This window comes from Carya illinoinensis, chromosome 1, assembly GCF_018687715.1.
Source record: "Carya illinoinensis cultivar Pawnee chromosome 1, C.illinoinensisPawnee_v1, whole genome shotgun sequence".
Taxonomy (NCBI): Eukaryota; Viridiplantae; Streptophyta; class Magnoliopsida; order Fagales; family Juglandaceae; genus Carya; species Carya illinoinensis.
This window is the reverse complement of record NC_056752.1, coordinates 40,969,406-40,995,704: the sequence shown is the minus strand read 5'-3', so window position 1 is coordinate 40,995,704 and position 26,299 is coordinate 40,969,406. Positions and strand designations below refer to the sequence as shown.

The window sequence follows — 26,299 nt, the reverse complement described above, 5'->3', positions numbered from 1 at the left end:
CCCAGTGGATTCACTGTATCTACGACGAGTTGCACGGGTAAAACCAGACAAAGCTATATATGCTATACAGTGACAGTGAGTAAATTCACATTTTTCATGTTTGGCACACATTCCCCGATTCGAAATTGATGAATGATTAGCCAAGTTACATCGCATCATTCAGATGGACAATAAACTGAAAGAACGAATGCACAGAACCAGCATCATAACCTTTTCTCTCTCCAATGCGGCCGAACTGAGACCAAAAATTCATTGCATGCCAAAGATTCGCACCATATGCACTTGATTGCAGTGCCAATGCAAAGCAACTTCTCCCATATCATTCATTCTATTTACCACACCAGTTTTCAGTGAATAAGACAACGGCTGGAGAGCCAGTGCCTGAATGGATTAAGATCTTGAAAGGCTTGTGATCCTGCAACTTCAATTTAAAGAAAAGCACTTAGCAGGCAATGCTGCAGGATCGAGTTCCCAGGAGCCTCTTAGGCTGCCATGTCTCAGTTTTGTCAGACGGAAAGCAGGTATTTGATGGGAGAACCGGAGAAGCTCAATACGCGGAATCCCAACAGTTACATATGACCCCTCTTTTATATGAGCCTTGAAAAGTGAGTTGTAACGATCTACGCGCTCCAAAATCAACACTCATATCTGCAAATCATCTTCCTCAATGACTTCTACCATGTCATATTCACAATTCTCCATGTCAGAACACTGTATTCCAGCAGTCCAGTTCCTATATAATGCCCAAACCTCACCTTTCCTGGGAAAGATGGTATATTCATTCCACCTACCAACAGGATCAGCTCTCATCTGATGCGAAAAGGACTCAGTGGAAGTATAGGTCTGTGTTTTACCCTTTCTAATCTTAAATTGGTTGCAACAAATGGGCATGCCTCTTGACATCCGCCTGGCACATGGATGCATTTCCATCAGACTTCACCCCATGTCTCATTTTCTCTAAAGGCCCCAAACATGGACCATTGCAATGCATATTTTTAGCTTCCATGTCCAGATCTTCCGGCATAACACTCTCTTAAAGATTAGGGGGTAAAGATGCAGGATCAAGTTCAAAAGATCCTGCTGGAACACCTCGTCCTTCTGCACCAGTCATTTTATAAGATGGAATCCGGTGAGCAAACCTAAACAGTTCTGCCGGTGGAACTTGAAATGTGCCTGTTTCTTCCTTAACCATTCGACAGAAAAGACTTGCAAAACCTTTCACCTTAACCAACAATGCGACGGATATACCCACACCCTGTGCATAGTCTGACATGATTTCAACAAATTCATATTCATACTTACGGTGCTGGTCAGGTTCAGTGTACCATTTGATATCCCAGTTCTTGAAGAGGGCCCAAGTTTCTCCCTCCCTAGGCAAAATTCTGTACGTATCTCTCCGGCTTCCCTTCACCCAAGAAATCAAGTGAGAGAACATAAGATGATCTCCAGTGTCTTCCGAGTTACCATTTCTGAACTTGCCACAAGAAGTAGGCAAGTCCTCATTGACCCATTCAATTTCATTCTCATCATCTGGTTCTGGCTCTAGCCAGGTTATCCTCAGCTTAAACTCAGGAGACAGGACTTTCTTGATCCGTGCATAGAATCTAGGCATTCCATCCAAGTTATCATAAACAGCCCAGATCTGCCCTATAGCAAAGCATCCCTGTTTCCTGTCATTGTCAAAGTCATTGAAATCTGGATCAGGATATTGAAGATACTCAGGCTCTGGAGTCAATTTGGATCCTGAATTGGATGCAAAATTGACATGAGCTTCAGGACATTGCTCAAGGCCATCATTGTTAGCAGTTTCTTTTTTGCTCACTTTCTTGGTTTCCATGTTTCCATTTGGCACTCTCTCCTCAGAACAAGCCCTCCCATTCTGTTTCACATGTTTCAGATTTTCTTTCACATTAGCAGCTAAATCAGATGGATTAAATTTAACTGCCTCTGTAGATGCATCTCCACTCTCCTCTTCAGAGGCACACGATGATTCACTTCCCTTAGCTCTTTTTCGACTGCTAATAATTTCATCATCATCACTCAAGTTTTCCTGGTAAGTAACCTGCTGCCTGTTCCGTGTAGATCTCCGTGGATTTTGGTCTCCATTGCAAACATTCGAAAGATTACCATCAGTGCTACTATTGGAGTCACAACTCTCGCTGGATTCCACTACTTGCTTCCTTCCTCTCTTACCACTCATCTTTTCAGAACCAAACTCAGAATTGTGACGTTTCTTCTGCAAAGGTTCTGTTTTAGAATTATGAGCACCAAGATTCCCTTTCAATCCCACCTGCACTTTACAAGAACCATCTTTCTGTGGTGCAAATGTGGACTGACTCATGTTTGTAGCTGGTGGTGCATGACTTGTGTTGATGGTTGGTGAAGCAACATTCCCATTCACATCATATGCAATGAACGGCTTATTACAAGAGTGACAACGAATATATCTATTGGTGACTTCTCTGGAATACTGGTACCTTACCAAACAAAATGGGCAGACAGTCCAGAAAGTTAGCCGGACATTAGAGCACCCTGCTTGAGCTGGCTGTGACTGCTGCTGCTGAGGATTGAAGGCTGTAAATTTGCCCCTGAATTCATTTTGAACCCTGACATTTGAGTTCCAGCTCGCCTTTTGAGGGGGCCGATGTGGAGCTGCCGGTCTACTCCCAGAAGCTCTGTGTCTCATGTCATACAAGGAACGCTTGTCACGGTCTAGAAGCACTCTTTGAGCTTCCCCAATAAGCTTAAAAGCAGCTTCTGCACCGGAAAATTTGTTTTTATCAGGATGAAGTTGGAGAGCAAACTTCCTGTACTGCTTCTTAATCATTGCATCATTTGCGGTCTGCTCGATCTGAAGGATGGCATACCAGTCTGTCTCATTCCCAAACAATTTCTTGTCAGTAGCACAATGCACATCACAAACAGTAAGCATCTGAGAAATATTCTCCAGATCAGAACATAGGTGTTGGGCCTTAAGAGCAACCCTACGAGCCCCTTCAAAGTCCTTGCTTTCCATTTTCTTCTCAGCAATCCCCTTGGCCCTGATGGCCTCTTCTTTATTCCAATCCATCACCAATTGAAACCAGAACCTGACTCAACTTGCTTAAGTGGAAGTCATACAACAAAACACCTACATGAAAAACCTATGAATGCTTCAACATATATTAAGATAGCCAAGTTAAAATATCGAGCCTCTATTAGCCCTCCATTAACCCTGCCCCATCGCCCAAGATATTTTACTCTCCCATCCAGATGGGCCCTGCAGATTTTGTACAAATTCACAGAAATTAAAAGACATATTTATTATGAGGAAAAAAAAAGGAAGCTTAAGGAACAACTGACACGAATGCATCACTAATTGGAAGCTTTTTTTATTAATTGAATCAGAATATCTAAAGAATAAGAAATTCACTCTTGATTTTGAGATATGTTATACATGTTAATCCTGGATGTGAAAATATGCAGCGTTCATCTATGAAAAGCATGAAAATAAAGGCTATAGGTATTATAAAAAATAGGCTAGGCATAAATCGCTAGAAAGGCTGAAATTTGTAATAAGAAATAAAGGCTAATAAGATAGAAAAATAATAATTCATAAATAGAGTTCTGGTTCAAATTCAATAGGAAATATGGAAGGTATTTGTCTATAATGGTAGTCGAATGAAAGACTTTCTCAAGACATTTATTCATCAGCTTGATATTTTGAAGATGGGTTGATTCAAGTTGAAAACTCACATAATTCGATTGGACAGTATAACAAAATCGATCCAAGAAATGTGTAGCATTCTTTTTTTATTCACTTCTTTTCAACATGGTCAATTTGTCTTCTTTTTTAACAAGTAAAGATATTCACTTTGTCTTATCCGCGAAATTCAACTTGCAACAGTAAGTAAGGGAAAAACAATAATTTCGAAAACACTAACAAAAAAAAAAGTCCTTTCTAATGAAGCGGCAAGACCTCACATATCGCAAACCCATGAAAGATTTTACTAAGAAATTAAAACAAAAAAAATAAAATAGGAAACAAAATAAAGAAAAAAAGTAGAAGTAAAACATACCAATAAATCTGCTTTTTTTTTTTATAAGTAATAATCTTTATTGAATATGAAGAAACTAGGTAATGCCCAAGTACACAGGAAGTATACAAAGTGAGACACCTAGTTACATTCTAGAAACTCATGCACATTCCCACCCTTTAGAACAATAGCAGAAAACCATTGAAACAGAGAAAAGACAACAAAAATTCCAGATTGCCCCCACTCCACGCTCCTTATCATTAAAGCACCTCTCATTCCTTTCCGACCATAAACACCACATTAAGCACAAGGGTATCATCCGCCACACTGCTGCCAATAAATCTGCTTTTACTTGGACAAAATAAACGACCAACGTTAAGAAAATTACAAAATAAACGCCGTGCATTCCATTGATTCCACAATTTTTGAAAGCTGTAAAATGACCCAGCAAACGCAACGGTGTCACATAAACTCCCACCCCTCATTTTGCCATAGTGTGAACCAAGTCCCAATGACTGGGCCCCTGAGACATGGAAATTGCTTTAACTACTGAACAAGACCAGCATGAAACTTGCTGAGAGTAACATAGTAAAAGCAATTAAAAACTCTAAAACCCGAGAAAAACCATAATTACAAACGAAAAAACAGAACAGACCCAGAAACCCTAAATTTCACTCGAATGTTACGCAAGACCAAACTACGAAACTTGACGCACCGAAACAAACTGAGAACAATACTGAAAATATCCTAAGATGGTTCGCTCAGCATTTAAGTCGAAAAACAAGGGAATGAACGATTAGAAAAAATTAAGAAAAAAGCTCTCGAGGCATTTACAATTTGGGTTGACAAGAATAAAACAAAAACTCTAAAACTCGCGAATCGGTTCAGCCCAAAATGGGTAAAAAAACAAACAACTAAAGGAGAGGGGAGGTGGGCGGGAGCGCTTACTTGTTTTGGTTCAGTAGAGAAGCCACCAGGCCAGAAGGAGAGTGAGGGGGAGGGAGAGGCACGTAGAAACCAGCGAGATGTTTGAAGAGAGAGGAAAATGAGGCCTGAACGGATAATCTGGACTCAAAACTTCTTCTGTGAAGTACTGTCACGCCGATTTCATATTCAGTATGGCAAACCTTGTAAATATGCTGGGCTTCAAGGGCTGTTATGAATAAATTGTTTTGTCAATATGACCCTGTATTCTTCAGGCTGTGTCACCAGGACCCGGTCCATATGTCCAAATAGCCAGGCCCGTTAGGCAAGGAGCGGGCAGTCGGCAGGCGGCTCCCCGTCTCGATGAGCAGAATGGACCATTTTCATTCAAGAGATAAATGCAGCGTACGGCGAGCAGTGATGACATGTTCGGCTACTATAGGCATGTAAAGAAAAACACTTGTACCTACATTACTGGGAACTCCTTCGCTAAATTGCCAAGAATAACTAGTGTTATCAACTTATCTATCCGCTAAAGCATGTCCACCATGCATGCCACATGATCCATTTCATGAGAAAGAAATCCCATGGACTGAACCCATTGTTTCAAAGAACAAGCGACCTTTCTCTATAAGCTCTAGGTGGGTGCAAGACATCAACAGGCCGATGAAAGTCAGGTTGTCTGGTTACACCAGATTCTACCATTTGTTCATAAAGCCATAGATCAATGTAATCCAAATCCAAACAACATTGCATTCCAAGAGATCAAGTCCTTGTTAAGAATCTCAGTAAATAAACCGCTTGACCCTTCTATATCACCACATCAGGTGCAAGGAGCTATCTGATTAATAATGTTGCATTCTGACTTTGTTAGGTACAAGAAAGTTCATGCACCAATTATCTTTTTTATTTAAACAAAATATATAAAAAAAAATTGAGAGAAGAATAAAATCTTTTATCTCGTAAAAATTATTTTTATCTTCAATTCACATCATTTCAATAAAATATATACTTTATAAATTAATATTAGTGCGTAAATTGGTGTACGAAATTCTGCTTACAATAAGATTTTTCTTTCTGAGAATTCAATATAATATAATATATAAATGCGCTTTATACAACAATGCTAACATAGAAAACAGGTGATAACTTAGTCTGATTGATATTAGCAGTTAATGACAATTAGAAAGCTAGTTTCAGAAAGCTAGCTTTGATTTGTTAACTACTTTGATAAATAAATCTCACATTACCTATGAATAAGGCTTTAGACATGTTGAGGCAGGAAATGCAAACGGTCATACCACTTAAAAGAGCAAACTACTAAACTATTTATACTTCAAAAGTGCAAATGCCCCAGAATATTGGGAAAAGAGTGCTTTAAAAAATGATAATAATAATAACTGCTTCAACCAGAGAAAGAAATATTATATAACATGAACATAAATCACAAATTGTCTCGAAAACTTGAGTTGATAAATCACAATTCGTCTTAATAACTTGAGCTAATAAAAATGGGTGAATTTCATCATTGAAATTAAATTTGTTAACGCTCCCCCTCACGTTAGTGATCAAACAGCACGTAGATACACCTATTAGGAAAGTAATTTAATATTTTAATTTTACCCCATAGTTAAATGAATCAAAACTCTTGAAGCTTGACACTAATTAAACACGATTTAAATACATATTGTTTTAGATTGAGTAAACAATTTGAACATTTATGTTATCAAGCTGGCATATAGTTACATGGTATGATTTAATTTGAAAGATAAATTTTAAAATTTGAATATTATAAACTAAATCTTACTATTTAAATAATATGAATGATCTGTTATCTACACAAACTTAAAAATAATATCTAAAGGTTGGATATTATATTGTTGACCCATTATTTATAAAGATAATATGATAAAGCCCACCTAGCATTATTGTCAATTATTAACATAATATTAAGGTGTTATCTTTAATGGTAAACATGTAATTTATTTATAAGGATTAAGCACCTCAACTGTCATGTGTTGATTGAAATTGACCCATATAATAATAATAATAATAATAATAATAATAGAATCTAATTAAATTTATTTGATTTGACCATATTATACTAATTCCTATTTATTTATATTTATTAATGTCAAATTTATGTGTTAGGTAATAAATTGACACCATAAAATTGAATAATATAATTTTTAATTTTGTCATTTGAGATTTTGGTCATTGGATACAAGAGAGCCACCTTAGGGCATTCTCAAAGATTTATGTATTATATAATAAATATAAATTATTTAAAAAATTGTTTAAGAAAATAATTCCATCCGATTATGTAAAAGGAAATATAAAATATAATTAGTTATAATAATCTGCTATATATAACGAGGACTATTTATCATGTAAATATTTTTCTTATTATTTATATTTCATTTACTTCCTTATTTTTTTTTTTTATCTTGACTTGTATTGTTCATCATTTAAAATACATCTATTTTATTTTATTCTAAAAAATATATTGAAAATATTTTTTAATTAATTTTTTTTCATATTTTTATTTTATTTGACTTATATATATTTTAATTTCGTGTGTATAAAACTAAATTATATTACATTTTATATAAAAATGAGTTTTGCTAAGTACAAGCAAAGTTGCGTATTAATCTACGTATTAATACTGATTATTTCATATTTAAAATTTAAATTAGTACTGTTTTAAATAAAATATACTTTTTGTTCAATCGCATTATATTAGTGCATATATTAATGTGTAGTTGTGCTTACAATTAGATTTTTTTATAAAAATATATTGTAAATATAAAATAATATATGGATATTACAAATTTATTGGTAGAAAAGAATATTTTAAAAGAATTAAAAAAGATCATTAAAATGATATGAAAAAAATAGATAAATTGATAAATAATATATTGTAAAATTTGTTATGTAAAATGGAAAAAATAAAGTTTAATAATATATTTTAAAAGATAAGATAAAAAACCATTGTGAATGCTCTCTCCGCCACGTTCTATAATTTCACATTTGATTTTCATTCATCTTCGTGTTCCCGCCCATTCGTGACTCTCTCTCTCTCTCTGTGACCCACACTCATATGTTTGACCAATCGCTAAAGCCGTGTTTACGTTAATCATACCAAGCCCATTCCCATTCTCCACTTTCAAACTCTCTCTCTCTCTCTCTCTCTCTCTGTGGGATCTCTCTGCCGCTCTCGTCCTCACTGACCTCGCTTACTCTCTGCTCCAAATCGAAACCCTCTCGAAGCCAGCCCGGCCACGATGAACCACTACCACATCTACCAAGCCATTGGCCGCGGCAAATACTCGGTAACATTGCTCGAACTAGTTCCCAGTTTCAAAATTATAAATAGTAACTCGGTTCGATTTGTCTCATTAATTAACAAATTGATGAATTTTCCAATCTCGGCCTCGTAGGCCGTGTATAAAGGGAGGAAGAAGAAGACCATCGAGTACTTCGCCATTAAGAGCGTCGAGAAGTCGCAGAAAAACAAGGTTCTTCAAGAAGTGAGTAAGCCAATCAAGTTCATAGTCATTTTGTTCTTTCTGAAGCGATCTGCGTTCCTGTCGCTGGTTACTTACTCTACAATTATTTGGAAGTATTGGTCCAAGCCAAATATGTAAATACAAAAAGTGTTTTAAAACTAGCTTATGCAATATATTATTAGTTAGGTTTTTTTTGGACCTGTTTTGGGTTTTTTTTTTTTTTTTCTCCATATAGGCTCTTCGGATTCAAGATGCTTCAGTCGTCATATTTAGCTCAAATAACTTTGGAGCTTTGAGCTCCATATGGTGCCTATTTGACTCAACTCACTATTAACTATCATGACACGGATAGAGAAATGTTGTAATGGAGAAAATTAGTTGACGAAGGTATTGGGCAAGTTGTGGAAGGATTTATTTTATTTCTTTAGGATTGGCTTTACTTTTTATTTGATGCCTAAATTAGCATGTTGAATGAAGGTTTCCTTATTTAGAAATTACTATGCTGATGCTTTGATGATTTACATTAACATTTTCATTCAGAGTGCCGTCCTTGATATTTCCATATTTTGAGCTATTTATGTTTATGTTTTTTTTCCTTTTTGCATGACACGGAATGCAGGTTAGGATTCTCCACTCTATGGATCATCCAAATGTACTCAAATTTTATTCCTGGTAAGATTTGGCTGAATATGGAAATACATAATCTATCATGGTGGGAACAGTTGCTTGCGTGCAACCACTTGGACCAGATGATTTCTTCTGAAATTTCAGTTTTGTTCTTCCGTATAGAATTAATAGTTGAACTATTCTGTCTTAATTGTCCTCCCTGACCCCCAAACAAAATGTATATCAGGTACGAAACCTCTGCTCACTTGTGGTTGGTTTTGGAGTATTGCGTTGGAGGAGATCTCATGGCCTTATTACGGCAGGTAATGCATTTCTTTGATAAACATATTTGGTTCTGTGGCTGAGCAAGAAAGGACTTGAGAGTTTTATGGTCTTTCCCAAACAAGTTTAACCTGTAAAATTACGAGTGTCCTTGTTACACTGGTATATGTATACTAGCTGCAAATTTTGTATCCTATGGTTATATCAGCTCCTTTTGGTTAACGATTCTTGCTATATTATTCATTTTCAATCAGGCAATAATGGTTACTGGAATATCATATTCAAACTTTAATAGATATTTATCAGATTGATATTTTTTTGGGGCCATTGGGCTAGGGCAACTTTTGCTTGAAATTACTTGAGATGTACTTGTAGAAAATTTCTTGCCGAGGGCCTATGCACCATTGGGATTAGTCGGGACTTTGTTCTTGGACACCTGGTGCCAATAAAAAAAAGATAAACTGCAAATCGGGGTGCTTACTGTTTTTTTATGCTTTACAAATCAGTAGAACATTGCAAAGAGAAAAGGTGTAGATATCTAAGATTCTTCTCAGGAAACTTGTAATAGTTCCTACAAAATGCATTTTCAAGCTCGATGACATAAACTGTCGAACTGTTGCACCATGTCACTGCTTAAATGTTTCTTCATCTTTCTTTAACTTGATCCCTTTCAAGTTAATTCAGAGGCCATATATCATTATTCTCTGGTTGTAAAGCATGGGAAATTATAAGTGATTTATTGCCAAGAGACTGCGGTATTTGCACTATTTGCGTAACATATAACTAAGGATACGCAACCTGGAATGTATTATCTAAAGATTAGAATCTAATCACTGAAATTGTGACTGAGGTGCAGGATGGTCAACTACCAGAGGATTCAATTCATGATCTGGCTCGTGACCTTGTCAAAGCCTTGCAGTATGCTCATTAGCCTTGATTTTCATATTCCTTTGTAGGAGTAAGTACTTGTTTAGTTCTCGATTAATGTTCTGGAAAAATTCCTGTTAGGTTTTTACACTGCAAGGGAATTATTTATTGTGATTTGAAGCCATCAAACATCCTATTAGATGAAAATGGACGTACAAAGGTGCTTATACATTTTAGTTTTCTTTGATGATAAGGCTATTGTTGGTATGTATGATCTATCAATGGTTAATTTCTCTTTTTATCCTTACTCATTGCAGCTCTGTGATTTTGGGTTGGCTAGAAAATTGAGTGATATATCAAAAACTCCTTCTTCCTCGGTATGTTTATGCCAACTATTCCAACAAATTGTTTTAAATATATAAAAATGAATGGATTTGATAATCACTTGTTTGAAGTCATCTGTTAACTTCCCTCTCCTTCCCTAATACACTACTAATGTAGTTTTACTTTTATGAACTTGTTTAGTTGCCGCAAGCAAAACGTGGGACGCCATTTTACATGGCTCCTGAGCTGTTTGACGATGAGGGTGTCCATTCATATGCATCTGATTTCTGGGCCCTTGGTTGTGTACTATATGAGTGTTATGTAGGGCGGCCTCCCTTTGTGGAAAAAGAATTTACTCAACTAGTAAAATCCATCCTCTCAGATCCAACTCCTTCTCTCCCGGGTAATCCAAGCCGTCCTTTTGTCAATCTAATTAATTCTTTGCTGGTCAAAGATCCAGCTGAAAGAATCCAATGGCCTGAGCTTTGTGGACATGCTTTTTGGAGAACCAAATTTTCTCCAGTGCCTTTACCTCCTCAGCCTGCTTTTGATAATATGATAGAACTATATACTAAACCATGTCTTTCAGAACGTAATGGTGATAAATCTCTTCCAAACAAGACCCCTCCTAAATATCGTGAAAAAGATGTGAAAGGGGCTCTGAAGCATGATGAGAATTCTGTTTTAGGATCAAGAGGCTGTGAGACACCGATGAAGGGTACACCAAGTGGCCGCAGAGCTCAAACCAAGGCTCATGGCAGAGTGGTTGATGAGAAGCAGAAAGATCGTCCTAGTGCTACTAGAGGTGTGAATCTTTTAAGACTTTCAAGAATAGCAAAGTCAAACTTACATAGGGAGAATGAGAAGGAAAACTATAGAAGGCCCTTGCCTAATAGCTCTGAGAATGATTCAGAAGTTAAAATTGAGAACACTGACATGGAACTTGATTTTAATGAGAACACTGAAGATGATGCACAAGATGAATCTGATAACACAGCTTGTGCGCCTGAAGACAAGTTTTCAAGTCAAGATCAGTCTCAGGGGAAAGTGGAAGAGATTGAAAATAAAACACAACAATATGATTCTCCATTTGTTGCTATTATGCCTGTGGCAGATAAGCCAAAAACACTGGATCAGGACTCATCTTCAGAGCATATTGAAGTGGATGCTCCCCTTTCCAGTGTCAGCCCGCAACTTAAAATCCAGAGAGTTAAGGAAGGTTCAGGATCAGTCCTTGACTCCGATTCTACAAAATTGTGTAATAATATTTCCCAGGTTCTTTGGCATCCATCTGATCTCTCAGTCAGACCTGTAATGCCAAGCAGAAAAGCTGATAAACTATCGGAGGTCATTACTTCACTGCCCTTTGAGGCCCTTCAGCCATCTGATTTTGTGAAGATGCCTAAAGAAAAGTTGGATGCCCTGAACAATAAGATTATAGCCATTGTTAATGGGAACACTAGTGTTGGGGAGAAGCAGAATGTCATTAGATACCTTGAGATGTTGAGCAGTAATGCTGATGCAGCCAACATCTTGACCAATGGGCCAATAATGCTCCTGCTTATTAAAATGCTCCGACAATCCAAGGTTTCAGCTTTGCGTGTACAACTTGCTTCACTAATAGGCTTGCTGATACGGCATTCAACTTTTATTGAAGACAATTTGGCAAACTCTGGAATTTTAGGTTCACTTACTGATGGCCTTAGAGACAAGCAAGAAAAAGTGAGGAGGTTTTCTATGGCTGCCTTAGGTGAGTTGCTATTCTATATATCTACTCAAAATGATCATTCTAGAGATATCAATCCACCAGAATCTCCTTCGAAGGACAACAAGCCCACATCTGGCTGGCAGGTTAGTAGTCATCTCCCTACTTAATTGCTATAGCATTCATATTTGTTTACCAATTGTTTGAAGTGCAGTTAATCTAAATTGGAACTTTCTATTCTTTAAGTCAACAAGTAGTAAAATGTCAGCCTATCTATCAAAATCTCACGATTAATTCACTCAGTAAACGTCTACCATATAGGATAGCGGAATCCTTTATGTACTTCTTCCCACATATTGTCATAAAGAATTCACATTTTGTGGGAGCAGGTTCCAAATTCATTGATTTCACTGGTGTCATCAATTTTACGAAAAGGTGAGGATGATGTAACTCAACTTTATGCGTTGAGGACAATTGAGAACATTTCCAGCCAGGGAGGGCACTGGGCAGCTCGTTTCACCAGCCAGGATGTGATTAGTAACCTGAGCTATATATACAGGGCTGGAGGGAAACAGGAGAGCTTGAGACTAGCAGCAGGATCGTGTTTAGTTCGCATGGTTCGCTTCAGTCCTTCCAGCATTCAGTTAATTCTTGAGAAACTTTCCTTTAAGGAGATAGTGTCTGCCCTTGTCAAGGGCAGTCCACGTGAGCAGCAAATCAGCTTAAACCTTTTAAACATGGCCGTGCTTGGAACCCAAATGTTCACCAATATTGGCCGATATCTTGTGCATCTTGTGGAGGATAAAAACCTTGTCCCAGGCCTTTTGTCTCTCATTGAGCAGGGAAGTGAAGTTTTGAAGGGAAAGTCTCTTGCATTAGTGGCTCTCCTTTGTAAGAATGGTAGGAGATGGCTGCCTCACTTTCTGTGTAATGCTAGGTTACTTTCTGCAGTGGACAGACTAGCAAAAGAGAAGGACAACTTTGTGCGGGAGTGTTTGGATGCATTTGTTAATGTTGTGGCATCCACTATACCAGGTTTACTGGATATTATAACTGGAGATATTCAGCAAATGATGGGAGGAAGGCGCCATGGGCATATCTCTACCCTTAGCAGTCGAGCTGCTCCGAAGACTAATGTTCATATATTTCCTGTTGTTCTTCATCTTCTTGGAAGCTTGTCTTTTAAGCACAAGGTGGTGAGCCATCAGGTGCTGCAGCAGTTGGCAAGCTTAATCAAACTTGTGGAGACCCCATTTCAGGTACACAGTGCAGCTGAATCATCTGTGATTTTTAATTGTTTCTAGTTCTTAAATTTCAACAAGATAGCCTCATTTTTTCTCAAATTGAGTTGAGCTACATTTCTATTCAAATTTATAAAAATGACTGGTTCTATGATCTCTGTAGTTGGCTAGATCTTCCAACCCCACGTCTGAAAACTTGGAAAATGTGCAAATTGCTAGATGCTTTGAATAATTTGTCTTGGCGGGGGTGAACTAATGGTGGGTATGGTTAGCAAAATGCCTGGGCAAGTCTGCTATATTTGGTGAACAACTTTATATCAGTTCAGCAACATAAAATGGGCTTCTTGGGTAGATATTTTTTACTAAATGATTGTGAGTATGAGATTCACATAATTATAGTGAAATTCTAGCCTCGACAAAGTGGTTAGGATCCTACTTATTGTGTAACAAAACAAAGAAAAACAAAGTGATGTGGGTGACATTGATATACTAATCTGCTTATTATCTTTTTCAATTTGATTTCTAGGGCAGGGATGACTTCCAAATAACCCTTCTTCGAGTGCTTGAGTCTGTGACAGAAGAGTCCCGCATAATTCTTGAAAATCCTATTGTTATCATACGTGAAATACTTCCTAGCTTGGCCGTTCTGTATAAGGGAAACAAGGATGGTGATGCCAGATTTTTGTGCCTGAAACTTTTGTTTGATGTGATGGTCATTTTTTTAACCGAACCATTTGATGATGAGCAAAGATCAGAGGATTTTAAGTCCATAGCTAATACATATTTCCTCCCTCTGTACCCTGCCTTGATTGAAGATGAAGATCCCATTCCAATGTATGCGCAGAAGCTTCTTATGATGTTCATCGAGTTTAACTACATTAAAATTTCAGACATTCTACATCCGAAGACAATCTCACAATGCTTTCAGTTTTTGCTCGGTGATCTCTCTAGTGCAAATGTAAACAATGTTAAGTTGTGTCTTGCTCTCGCATCTGCTCCTGAAATGGAATCCAAGTTACTTTCTCAACTAAAAGTAGTCAGGAGGATTGGAAACCTCTTGGAATTTGCTTATGCAAAGGGTATGGAAGATTTTCTTGAACCGACTCTTGGCCTGTGTAGGGCTTTTCTTCTACGTTCCATCACTAGCAGAAAAGGAATCATCGACGCAAAAGAACCAGATCTTTTAGGTGATGGTTGTGCTGAGACAAGAGGCGGTATAGTTGATCAGCAGCAATGCATAAGAGATATAATGGACTTTGGTAGCAATGTTGGAGTCTTGCTGGAGTTAAATGGGTACCATGAAGCAAATGTCGCAGATCTAGCTTCGGAATGTATGGTATTGTTGCTTAAGGCAGCTCCAAGGGAAGCCACCACTGGTCTTCTGACTAATCTTCCGAAGCTCGGTGCGATTCTTGAGTCCACACACAGGGGCATCTCTCACTTATTTGTGCTGCGGATGCTGCATGCTCTTGGCTATTCTTGTAGGCAATATCTGTCACAAGCAATGATACTATCCATATCTGTACCTGAGATCTCAAGGATTGAAGCTATTGTTTCCGAGCTTAAAAGTTCAGGTGTGCCTGCCTTAGCTACTGCTGCTTCACTCGTGGCATTGGAGTTGCAACGGCTTCCTAGGTGCATTTGATATCCTAGAGGTAGTACGATTTTTCATCAATCTCCTCTCTTGTTTCATAAAGAGTTTTGTTAAGTACAAGTAAAATTATATATTAATTTGCGTATTAATACTAATTTTTTTATATTTAAAATTTAAATTAGTATTTTTTTAAAAAAAATCTACTTTTTAATCAATCACATTAGATTAATACACATATTAATATATAATTATAATCAATCATATTAGATTAATACACATATTAATATATAATTATACTTACAACTAAATTTTTCCTTTTATAAAATATATGATTTCTCAACATTTTTTATTGCTTGCTTGCAGGTACAATTAAAAGTTCATTGATTTTTCAGGATGTTAAAGACAAGTTTCCTGAATCCAGACCCTTGAGTTAAGACAGGTAATTTTTGTCTGCAAAATATTAGTAAACAGTCTGGCTTTCAGTGGTCTGTCACTGCATGATTTATGTATCTTGACACGTTAAATCGAATATATTCTTTTTAGAATTTGCTTCATAAGGATTGACTTAAATTTCTGCCATCTCTTCTCTCTTTCTCTCGGGTTCCAAGGTACGGTGCAGTAGGTGTAAAATGAAATAAATACATGGATAAAGTTTATTGTTTGAACTTTGATGAAACGTACTGCGTTCAATTGGATAAGAAGGCATTGGGATCATTTTCTTTTTCTGATTGTACCGTCATTTACTGCATCAATGGATAAATTTATAACAGCGGCGCCATTCCCCAACACTACATGGTATCACTTCTTTTTTTATTACTGCTTACGTATTATATAATATAGGAGGCTTACTTCACACTCCATTGCATAAAATCAGCACCCATCACATACTTTGGTACCATTGTTGGTATCGATTCGATTTTATGAACTTGATGGGACATTCGTTGACGATTAAAAACCTGCTAAATATTTCTCTACATTGTTGAAACCCCGTGATTTTGGGGCGAGGGAGAGGGTGGGACTGGGGACTGCTCTTTTCATCTTGATACAAGTTGATGTTAATGAAGTTGTCGTTTACCTTAAAGGAAATTCCATCCCACAATTAGTGAATGTCTCATGCATAATAGCAAATTTCTCCAATAATTTTCAAAATTTCGGCATTTCTGTTTTGTTTTGTTCCCTCCGAAGGCATTAAACCAAAGAAATATGGCATACACTAGAATACATCCTTTATCGAGCAAGAATACCCTAAATGGTTTCAAACCCTTTTTGTGTTTTTACATTTTTGAAATCTTTTTAGGTTCAAAGATTCGCATGTCATAGGGGCTTTCGTTAACCAATCCATTCCTAAACTTAAATTGACGCCCTTCGTAACCAAAGCATTAGGAATATCAGCCAACCAACCAGCTGAGTTCCAAATATTCCTTAAAAAAATTCCAAAACACCTTGAGTTTTACAGCTCAGCCCCAAAGTAGAAGTTAGAACAATTATGGACAAATAATGCAACTTGGAATATTGCTTACATGCATTGGCCTTGCGTGTAAACATACCGCCAATTTCCTCCAAGTTGTTCCTAATACTCAAATCCTAGCATCACCAATGATGGTACAATGAATGAATAGTGATTTTGACATCTTATTCGATCTTTATGTCTTGGACTGTGGTATTTTACCATTTTCATAATCGGCTAGATTTAGATGTATTATGTCTAAAGGTCCCAGATTATCATAAAATCAGGGAGCCCCATCATCACGGGTAAAAAGAAAGCATGGAATCTTTTTGCTACCAAACAAATCACAACTACTGAACTCTGTCTCTTTGCAATACTTGCCAACCTGTTTGTTCCCATCTTCATCCCTTAATCACTAGCCAGATGGCACTTGACCCCACCTAGAGCTTCTAGTCATACCCTTTAAAAGCCTTGAATCATAGCATCCACCAAAGCCCACATTACCCCCGACCCCTCATCTCTGCTTTTCTTCAGGGAAAATATTCATCGCCCAACTATATTTACATTTACACTCTCCAATAAGAGTGAAATCGATTTGTTCATCATTAGAATGGCCTCCTTTTGGTTTCATTTATTGCTCATCATGGCTTTCATGGCCTCCCCTTTGCTTTCTTTATCTTCTCAGTTTGATTCTAAAGCCTCCACTATCTCAGCTACACCATCGTTCCTGGCAAGCCCTCTTCCACCTCTATCTCCGTTCCAAGAATTGTCCCCAGACATTGCTCCACTTTTGCCTTCTCCTGGTGGTGTAGTGCCTACTTCAACTGGGTCTTCAGTGCCCACCATTCCTTCAAGCCCTAGCCCTCCGAATCCCGATGTGTTGGCTGCAGCTGGCCCTGACTCTGCGTTTTCTCCACTTGGGTCATTGCCGGCGTCTTCTGCGGCACCCAAAATCTTGGTTTCGTACTTAAACATAGCTGTCTTTGCAGGTTTAGCTGCATATTGGTCTGTGCAGCTGCTTAGGAGGATACAGGGCTAGCTAGACCACTCTGTAGTCCTTGTATTTTCCTTACCTCTCTCTCTCTCTCTCTGTCTGGTTGTTGATGCTAATTTTTCCATTCTTTAAATTAGATAATATACAATATGTAGTTGTGGTCTTCAGATGTGTGATATTATTGTAATTGTTCGTCTTGACTATTAGTTATTTTGATAAAATTGATTGCCGAGTTAAACTAGTTTTACTAGGGGACCCGGTTTTCTTACCTTACCTTTAATTATTGCACTTCCTGTGACTCTTTGAATTTCCTGCTCCAACTATTATTTTTCTTTTCTTTTACTGAAAACTCTTACTACAAAGAAAACACGCTCTAAAAAAGGGTTAAAAAACTACAAAGATTTCCAGGCTCTAAGCTGCATGTCACATGAGGAGGCACATGGCTTAAGCCACTAGCTCAAAGTGACCATGCAGCAGTGGAAGAAACAGTTACGTACATCTATCTCACATGCTGCCTCCTCAAAGTCAAATTTAAATAGTGGTGTTTTAGGTAACACAGTTTTGTCTGTTTGTACTGGCAGCATCTTTTCTCCTTGAGTCGGGTTACCGTACCACCAGCTCTTACCGCTGGCTGTGTTCTTCCAGTTCATTTTTAATAAAAATATTTTTCATATTTTTTTAATATATTTAAATATTTAAAAAAAATTAATACACTTAAATTTAATTCTTTAATCACCAAATAAATAAATAAATAAAATTTTCCAAACAGTACACTTGAACGGTACCGGCGGCGCACTAGCATTATGCTTTCTCCTTATACCTTTTAATTTTCCACGTGCACTAATGCTTCGATTTTTGGAAGAAACACAAAAAATTGCTTCGATTTTAATATGCATGTCGATTGTCAAGTCAGTTTGTCAGAGCTCCTACTGTCGGCCACTTCCAACTCGGTCTAGAAGCCCGGTGGGCTTCCAAAATGGATCTTAACGTGTCTAATTTGGATTGGGCCACTTCATAGGCGAATTAATATTATGCATCTTCAAGGCTCACTAAATAATCTGCTCAACCTGAACTAACAATCTGAACAGTTCAGATTCTTCAATTACTGGAAATTTCCTTAGGGTCGATGAAAGTTCCAAGTTCCAATCCAAGATCAGCCAAAAAAAATCCTAAGATGGATGAACTAATAAAAAGGGTAATAACTGGGCCGGTAATATGTAATGGCGGCAATATGTCAGAGTCAAAACCTGAAGATTTGATGAACAGAAGAGAATCCCATTATGTCGACCAGTTTTTGGTTCACCCAAGCAAAAGTGGCAATACAAGTTCCGGATAGATGGAGAAAAGGTAGGAACATAAAAAGTCCCAGGTGAGTTCACTAAGAGCGAACGTCACAAGTTCTTTGAGAAACAAACAAAACAAACAAACTGAAAGTAGTAAGATGTGAATGAAAAATAGAACTCTAGCAAAGGCTAATGTAGAAAAATGTCTGGCATTCTAGCAAAATATTTTAAGCGCCCTTATTCTCAATGAGCTTCTCGATCAGATCTGCTGCATCTTGAACCGTCGCAATGCTCTGGGCACTTTCTTCTTCCACACTGATCCCAAACTCCTCCTCGAGTCCCATCACGATCTCAACCTGTACAAAAAGGTTTTTATCTGTTATAATAATGAATGCAACGGCCCAACAAATGTCAAAACCCGTATGTACTTATACTCCAACAAAACAAGTCAACGGTTCCTTGTGGGACTTGACACTCAATGCATCTTTGTTACATTCATTCACCTCTATCGTACTTCACCTACCTGATGTGGTACTTAGTGGGGTATTACAATCTCCCGTAACTTGAATCCTTGATGTCCAGGGTAGGGCCCATACCACAACAAGAATCCTAGTACTTACATGGTGTTCCTAGATTACCTCTGTTAGTACTTACCTTTTGCAAAGATCAAATGAAAAGTTTAAGACATGTTTGAATTGTACTCCAAAATAACTAATCAAGAATACCATTGTGGCTCCTTGGAATTGTTATAAAGCTTCATTCCACTTAGGAATGGGACATGGCATTCAATGCATCTTTATCATACCAGCTTATCGTACTTCACACATCCCAATGCTAAACTTAGCAGGGCATAACAATGAACACGTGAAAATTGCATCATGATTACCATATATTTATAATATGACAAACTGTGATATCTTACCCTATATGATAAAGATAAGGGTATGTGATGAATAAGATCCCACATTGCTTGAGAATGAGAAGTTCTTGTTCTTTAAAAGGTTTCACAATTAGGCTCCAATTGTATCATTGACTCGCCCATTTAGAATATAGGTTATATGGTTTGAGTCTTCCATTAGAGAGTTACACAAACGATATCTGCAGTCATAGAATGCGTAAACACTGCACACTAGTAAATATGGGCCTCACATGAAAAAAACTAATTTTTTAATAGTAGACCCCACTCTTTTTCAAAAAGAGTGTGCAGCATTTGCACAACTCATGACTTTATCTAGCATAACTCTATAATTTTATATTGCATAGTAGAAATATGCTGAACAGTAAGAGAAATGTTTCTTTTAACTTATGCTTATCCGTTCACCTTCATTCTCATCCCATTTCACATATATTGATGCATTGCCAATAAATGTGGCAATGATACAATGGTAGCTGGATGGAAGTAGGATAGCAAATGAAACAAACTAAGGCCATTTAATTATTAAGGATTTCATCATATCGAAATGACATATACAGCGATATAATGTATCAACAGCTCTTGGGGAAATATTGGGGTACCGTGTCGAGAGAGTCAGCTCCAAGGGCAGAAAACTTTGACTCTCCATTGACTGCAGAACCATCAGGTAAAGCTAGCTGCTTCTTCACTATTTCGCACACCTTCTCCACTGTCTCTGGTTTGGCCTGCATAGGAGCATTGGCATTCTTATTGCTGGTAACATGATTGTATGAGCCTCAACTTGAAATATATATGTGTTTGCAATAAGATTAAACTCCTTAAGGTTATGATAGTCAAGCTCTTAATATGACAAATAAATGTCAAGCCAATAAAACAACAGAGTGAAATAGTCTGAAAAGCAGAGAACAATTAATGGGATTGTTAAAAATTCAGAGTATTGATAGATCTGTAACATTGAAACTGGAAGAAATTACCGCACAAGAAACACGAAATCGTGATGGCCGCAACCTAAGAGGTGTGAAGCTTTTCCTGTTAACAGGAAGGGAAACTGATTTCAAATTAGAGATCCTGCTGCCGGGTGCCTGCTTAGACATTCAACCAGAAAAAAACTGAATTAAGTCCCATAAATGAACCTACCGTTTTAAAAAATATAGAGGAACATTATCTACATGCATTTGCATTATTTTTCTTTCATTGATTCAAATGCACAACTATTCGTTTTTGATAGGTGAAGCAGAGAGTGGAATAACAACAGTTCTCACAACTTAACAACGCTTGTTTAGATCAAAGAGGCCAATTTGACTTAATGTCTATCTTCAGGAAACCAACATCAACTAATCTGTAATCAGCTATCCTCAGTGAAGTTCAACCATCAAATTTTAATGGACTGTTCGCAAACAGTCTAAACGCATGTCCACCAACTACAGTGAATAATACTAGATATAGTCGTAAAGTGCGTAAGCACCGAGCAATTCTTTTGAAAAAGTAGGGTTCATCATTAAAAAATTAAATTTTTATGCGAGTTCCGTATTTACTCACTTTTTTTTCAAAATAATTGCACGACGCTTGCGCTCTATGACTGTAAATATTATTTCTCAATTTGCAATGGGGCTTTCATTAAATATTATGCCATTATTTTTTTTAAACTAAATTATTTGAAGTCCAGACTGCCAATGACATCCAAGATTATAATTCAAAAGGAAAAAAGGTCAGTACTTTAACAAGAAAAAAAAAAAAAGACGCTCCTGAATATTTTACCGAGTGCTATATATGGGAAAGAAATAAATCTCGATTTCAATTCTAAATTATAGAATAGAGAGAGTAACAATATACGTTTCATAAATAGTTGAAACTTTTCAATTCAATATATCAGAAACTAACTCGAAAATTAAATAATAGCCTGCATGCAAGAATTTGAAAACTATTAAATCCTTAGTCTCGAGATGCACATGAAGAATATCTACGTTTCTCTTTTTTTAAGGATATGCGCATCAATTTAATTTAGGAACCAATCCAGAAAAACATAATTTCCTCCAAATCACAACCGCAACTTCTGTAATATTACCAATAAAACCTGAAATAAACCCCTGTATATATACGTACGTACGTACGTACGTATGTGTGTATGTATTCACCTGTATAGATAGATACGTACAGACGTATAAATAAAATTCTGCAGACAAATTTTAACGAAGCTTATGAACTCAAGATCTGAATCAGTAAGTAAAACTACAGCAGTATCTGATCAAGGGAAACACTGATCACAGATTAAAATATACATTCATGAATCCGATAACTATTAACTGATTGAATTATAACAAAATAATAAAAGAAAACGAAGATCGAGATTTCTTTACCAGGCTCGCCTTGAACGAGGTCATGGAAATCGAAGTTCCTGTAAGAGACGCCATTGAGAGTGAGAGAAAGAGAGTGGGGGAGAGAGAGAGATCTGAAAGAGCGAAATCAACTCAGAGAGACGGCGAGCACATGGGGGAGTGTTAATAGAGAACCTGACTACGTTTTATAGATGTTCTTCGTTTATCTCTCTCGTTGTTTGTTGGGATTTGTTGGGCATTGTTTGTATCGAACTCAATATGGGTTGTTTGGCTCTTTCGCTGTTCCTCCTCCGGTTTTCCGTCTGTTCCTTGTTTGGTTGCGAATTAGTATACGTTCAGGGTGATTGGGATTAACGCCTCGTTTGGACGTTGATACGAGAAGACACGTGGTAAGATAATAAATTTATAAATAGTAATAAAATAATTTATAAATAATAAAATAATTTAAATTAAAATATTTTATAAATTTTTGATACATTAGAAAAAAAAAATTAAATAAAAAAATTACAAAATTAAAATATTATTATAATATAATTTTTATTTTAAAATTTGAAAACATTTAATTATTTGTTATATTTTATTTAGAAATTTGAAAAAGTTGTAATAATTAAATAATGATTAAATAAAAATGTTAAAAGTTTAAAATTTTAAAATTAAAAAATATTTATATTTAAATATTATTTAAATATTAAGATGAGACGAAATGGATTGAAATCGTCTGAACATCCAAATGAGATCTAATTTAAGTTGAAGAGTAGGCAAGTAAAATATATTATTATTATTATTATTATTATTATTATTAATATTAGGACGAGTTTCTCAAACATTATTAAATATTATAATATTCATTATATATATAACTCTATTCAACGTCTTAAAATTCAGACAATAACTCTAAAAATTTTTAAAGGATATGTTTGATAATGATAAAATCTTGTATTGTCAAATAATTTTTTCAAATAAATTGAAAATTAAACTATGAATTTTTTATTTTTATTTTTCATGAAATTTTCAAATTTAAATCTTGAAATTTTACATGAAAATACGAAGATTCATATCAAATTTCTTATTTCGAAACTAGTTATCACAGTTCTTGTAACATTAAAGAGAATATATTTGTACGCATATCACTCTTTAGCGATCAAATGCCCTTTGAGCACATGAAATTTTGTAATCAAATGCCTTTTGATGTATCCAAAATACAATTCCACATTCAAATCGGGGAAAAAGTGTTGTTTAGATAGTGAGTTGAGATTAAAGTTAAAAAAAATATTATTTTTTAATATTATTATTGTTTTAGAATTTAAAAAATCTGAATTGTTTATTATATTTTGTATAAAAATTTAAAAAAATTATAATGATGAGATGAAATGAAACACTTTTAATATCTAACGAAAGCATATTCAAATTAATTTGAAAATAATATATGGGATATGCTTTTGTTACCAACTCTTGAATCTTGACCATTTAAAGCCTCCACTTGTTTTTCTCTTTTGATAAATAATACTTGTAGAAGAATGATACTCGTGCATGGCAATTTAATTAATATATTAATCATATAAATTTTTTTTTTAAAAAATGTTTTTTATGATAGTTTATTTAGTATGGTAATAAGTAAAATTGTAAATATAAATTTCTATTTTTTATTCTTGTGGAAAAAGTCCTCTGGTAAGAGTTCCCTTATGCGCGATATCAATGCTCACCCAAAGGTTATGATGCCGACATATTATAGAACAAAGCATTAATCAAATGCAACTTATGATATGGAAATCTTCCACTTAATTCACCTAAATTCGTCACATCTTGATCTGACGAGACTCTTCCATCTTCTATTTCTTTGAAGAATAATGCTACTATGTCATTCCATTTTATTCTCTTATTTTGACTCCTCATATATTTATTTTTTTAATTTTTTTACTTAATAATTAAAAAAGTGATTATTAATATATTGATATTTTTTATGTTTTTAAAAAATGTTAAAAATATTAATAAAAATAAATTAAAAAATAAATTTTATTAATAGAGACACGCTCAACGATCACTGCTGGACGGCACCCTCGCAGTACTCATTCATTTAATGCTATGGAATAGACAATCTCTCTCTCTCATGCAATGGTTTGGCACACCTCCACATTAAATGATATATGCCATTTTGATGGTTTCTAATTTCTATGGGCTGCTAAATGTCATGAAAATGTCTTTAAGTTGCACAATTACTTTCATTATCAAGGCTTTTTTATGTTGATAGGGACGAGTTATTGGTGCGGAGGAAGTAGGAATTGAGGGAAGTTGTGGGAGGTAGGTCAACAAGAGTGGCGGTACCATTGTTAGGGTCACTAATTAAATAGTAGATTAAAATGTGCTGCTCCTTTGACTATAATCAGTCTCGAAAAAATTGAAATCGAATTCAAAATTAGACATTAATAACCAATTTTTTTTAAAAAAAAATAAATGATTATTATAGTCGTGAGTTTATAAATATTGTGTAATCACTTAAAAAAGTAAATAAATACGAGATATACATAAAAAAACTAATTTTTTAAAAATAAAGCATATTTTTTTTCAAAACGATTGCACGACATTTATATACTCCCATGACTATATATAATATTATTCTTCTTTAAATTAAGTGATTTAATTTTAGAGGATAAATGTACTAAATTATAAGGTATGGTAATAGTATTATTTTGTACAATCATAAATTTAATACAAAATATTAATTTATCTCCAATGTGTTCTCTTCAATTAAATAAAGCAAATACATATTTGTATCCTTTTTATTTTCTACCCATTTTACTAATTACCAACCTGAAAAATAAATGTGTCTCTTTTTCTCATATTTTCATATCATGAAAAATAATGAATCACATTTAAAATATGACAAGTGATATTTATATTTTTAGAATGTACAAATCTTACGCATTTTTGTTAAAATAAAATAAGTAACTATGATCCATATGAAAAAAAAAATTATAAATCTATAGACTCCCATTTTTAATTGGTTAGTTTCTAACTAGAAGGATTTAAATTGATGTTAAATTGCAAATCAATCGACTCCCATAATCTTCTAGAGCCGTGCCTTCCACCAATATAAGTACTAAAATATAAATGAAAGCTTGACTTACAATCATCTGCCTAGCTACTTGTTGTACCGAGAACCTAACTTTGCTGCACATTTATTTACGAAATGATCAAAAAGTCCATAAACTGTCGGGCTTAGACGAGAGAAAAGGTATTTTGTAAATATTGAATTGTACAATCGTCCCGTAATTATTTTAAAAAAATTAAATAAAATATGAGATTTATAAAAAAAAAATAATTTTTTAATAATATGTATCGTTATTTTTTAAAACGATTACGCGATATTTACGTATTTTACGGTTGAATGTAGAATTTGATTAAGAAATTTACTTTTATAAATTTAATTAGTCACTGTTTAACAATACCAAACAACAAACATTCTAAATCTATCACTATTCTATTAAAATATTAATTTTGACATTTTTATTTATTTTAATTCTAATTATAATTGAAATATATATCAATTTCTCAATATATGGATGGCGTTGTATGGGTCTTCACATGATGATTCTTCAAAGATACCGATTACCAAAACTTCTTATCAATCTCAGTACAACTGAGATTTACCACTTATGGAGGCTCAGAGTAATAAATTATATATATAGATAGGCAGAGAAATGGAGTAAACTACGGATAAAAGGACGGATTTGGACCAAGATGATCGAAACCCAGAAATCCATTGAAGATGATCGAAACCTAGAAACCCATTTCCCGCACAGAGCATCGCCATCAACCCAGTTAAAGAGAAGAAGTAAAAACGAAATCAGAAACCACAAGAGTAATTTTTTATGCCCAAAATAAGATTTGGCCAACAACGTGGCCAGATTTTGCAAGTGAAAATAACTTTGGTTAAAAATACTGTAGATATATTGAGTCTATAGTAGTTAATTTTTATGTAACATTAGCTAAATTTTTTTAAGTTGATTCCACTACTAGTGCTCTAAAGTCAGAATCATGAAGAAAGAAAAATAGTCGTAAAAAATAAAGATCAAATCGATATATTCTTTTTTTCAAAAAAAAAAATAATGCTATAAAAAAATATTAGAAAAAATTTAATTTTAAGCAACTCTGTGTATCAATATGCATACTTATTTAACGTGGTTGGTCAAAAAATCAGACTTTAATAAACATGGTGCTAATTTAAATTTTAAATATGAAGACAGAAATATTGATATGC

At 35.2% G+C, this 26,299-nt stretch overlaps 4 protein-coding genes across 4 annotated transcripts; 2 read left to right on the top strand and 2 right to left on the bottom strand.

The window, feature by feature from the left end:
* Positions 1 to 492: 492 nt before the first annotated feature.
* LOC122319349 lies at positions 493 to 5,118 on the bottom strand. The gene is made up of 2 exons (XM_043137383.1): positions 4,965 to 5,118; positions 493 to 3,259 (listed from the first exon to the last, which is right to left on the bottom strand). The coding sequence occupies exon 2, from the start codon at positions 3,068 to 3,070 to the stop codon at positions 1,034 to 1,036; it is 2,037 nt and encodes a 678-aa protein (XP_042993317.1). The 5' UTR covers positions 3,071 to 3,259; positions 4,965 to 5,118; the 3' UTR covers positions 493 to 1,033.
* Positions 5,119 to 8,068: 2,950 nt separating this feature from the next.
* Positions 8,069 to 15,622, top strand: LOC122319343 (serine/threonine-protein kinase RUNKEL). The gene is made up of 11 exons (XM_043137370.1): positions 8,069 to 8,272; positions 8,381 to 8,470; positions 9,069 to 9,121; positions 9,303 to 9,378; positions 10,194 to 10,255; positions 10,346 to 10,424; positions 10,522 to 10,581; positions 10,730 to 12,379; positions 12,623 to 13,492; positions 14,001 to 15,129; positions 15,432 to 15,622. The coding sequence occupies exons 1-10, from the start codon at positions 8,225 to 8,227 to the stop codon at positions 15,117 to 15,119; spliced, it is 4,107 nt and encodes a 1,368-aa protein (XP_042993304.1). The 5' UTR covers positions 8,069 to 8,224; the 3' UTR covers positions 15,120 to 15,129; positions 15,432 to 15,622.
* Positions 15,623 to 16,996: 1,374 nt separating this feature from the next.
* LOC122319332 (classical arabinogalactan protein 25-like) lies at positions 16,997 to 17,777 on the top strand. The gene has a single exon (XM_043137360.1). The coding sequence runs from the start codon at positions 17,126 to 17,128 to the stop codon at positions 17,552 to 17,554; it is 429 nt and encodes a 142-aa protein (XP_042993294.1). The 5' UTR covers positions 16,997 to 17,125; the 3' UTR covers positions 17,555 to 17,777.
* Positions 17,778 to 18,763: 986 nt separating this feature from the next.
* LOC122319325 (acyl carrier protein 1, chloroplastic-like) lies at positions 18,764 to 22,260 on the bottom strand. Its single transcript, XM_043137351.1, has 4 exons — positions 22,063 to 22,260; positions 20,680 to 20,787; positions 20,308 to 20,430; positions 18,764 to 19,148 (listed from the first exon to the last, which is right to left on the bottom strand). The coding sequence occupies exons 1-4, from the start codon at positions 22,114 to 22,116 to the stop codon at positions 19,020 to 19,022; spliced, it is 414 nt and encodes a 137-aa protein (XP_042993285.1). The 5' UTR covers positions 22,117 to 22,260; the 3' UTR covers positions 18,764 to 19,019.
* Between the last annotated feature and the right edge of the window lie 4,039 nt (positions 22,261 to 26,299).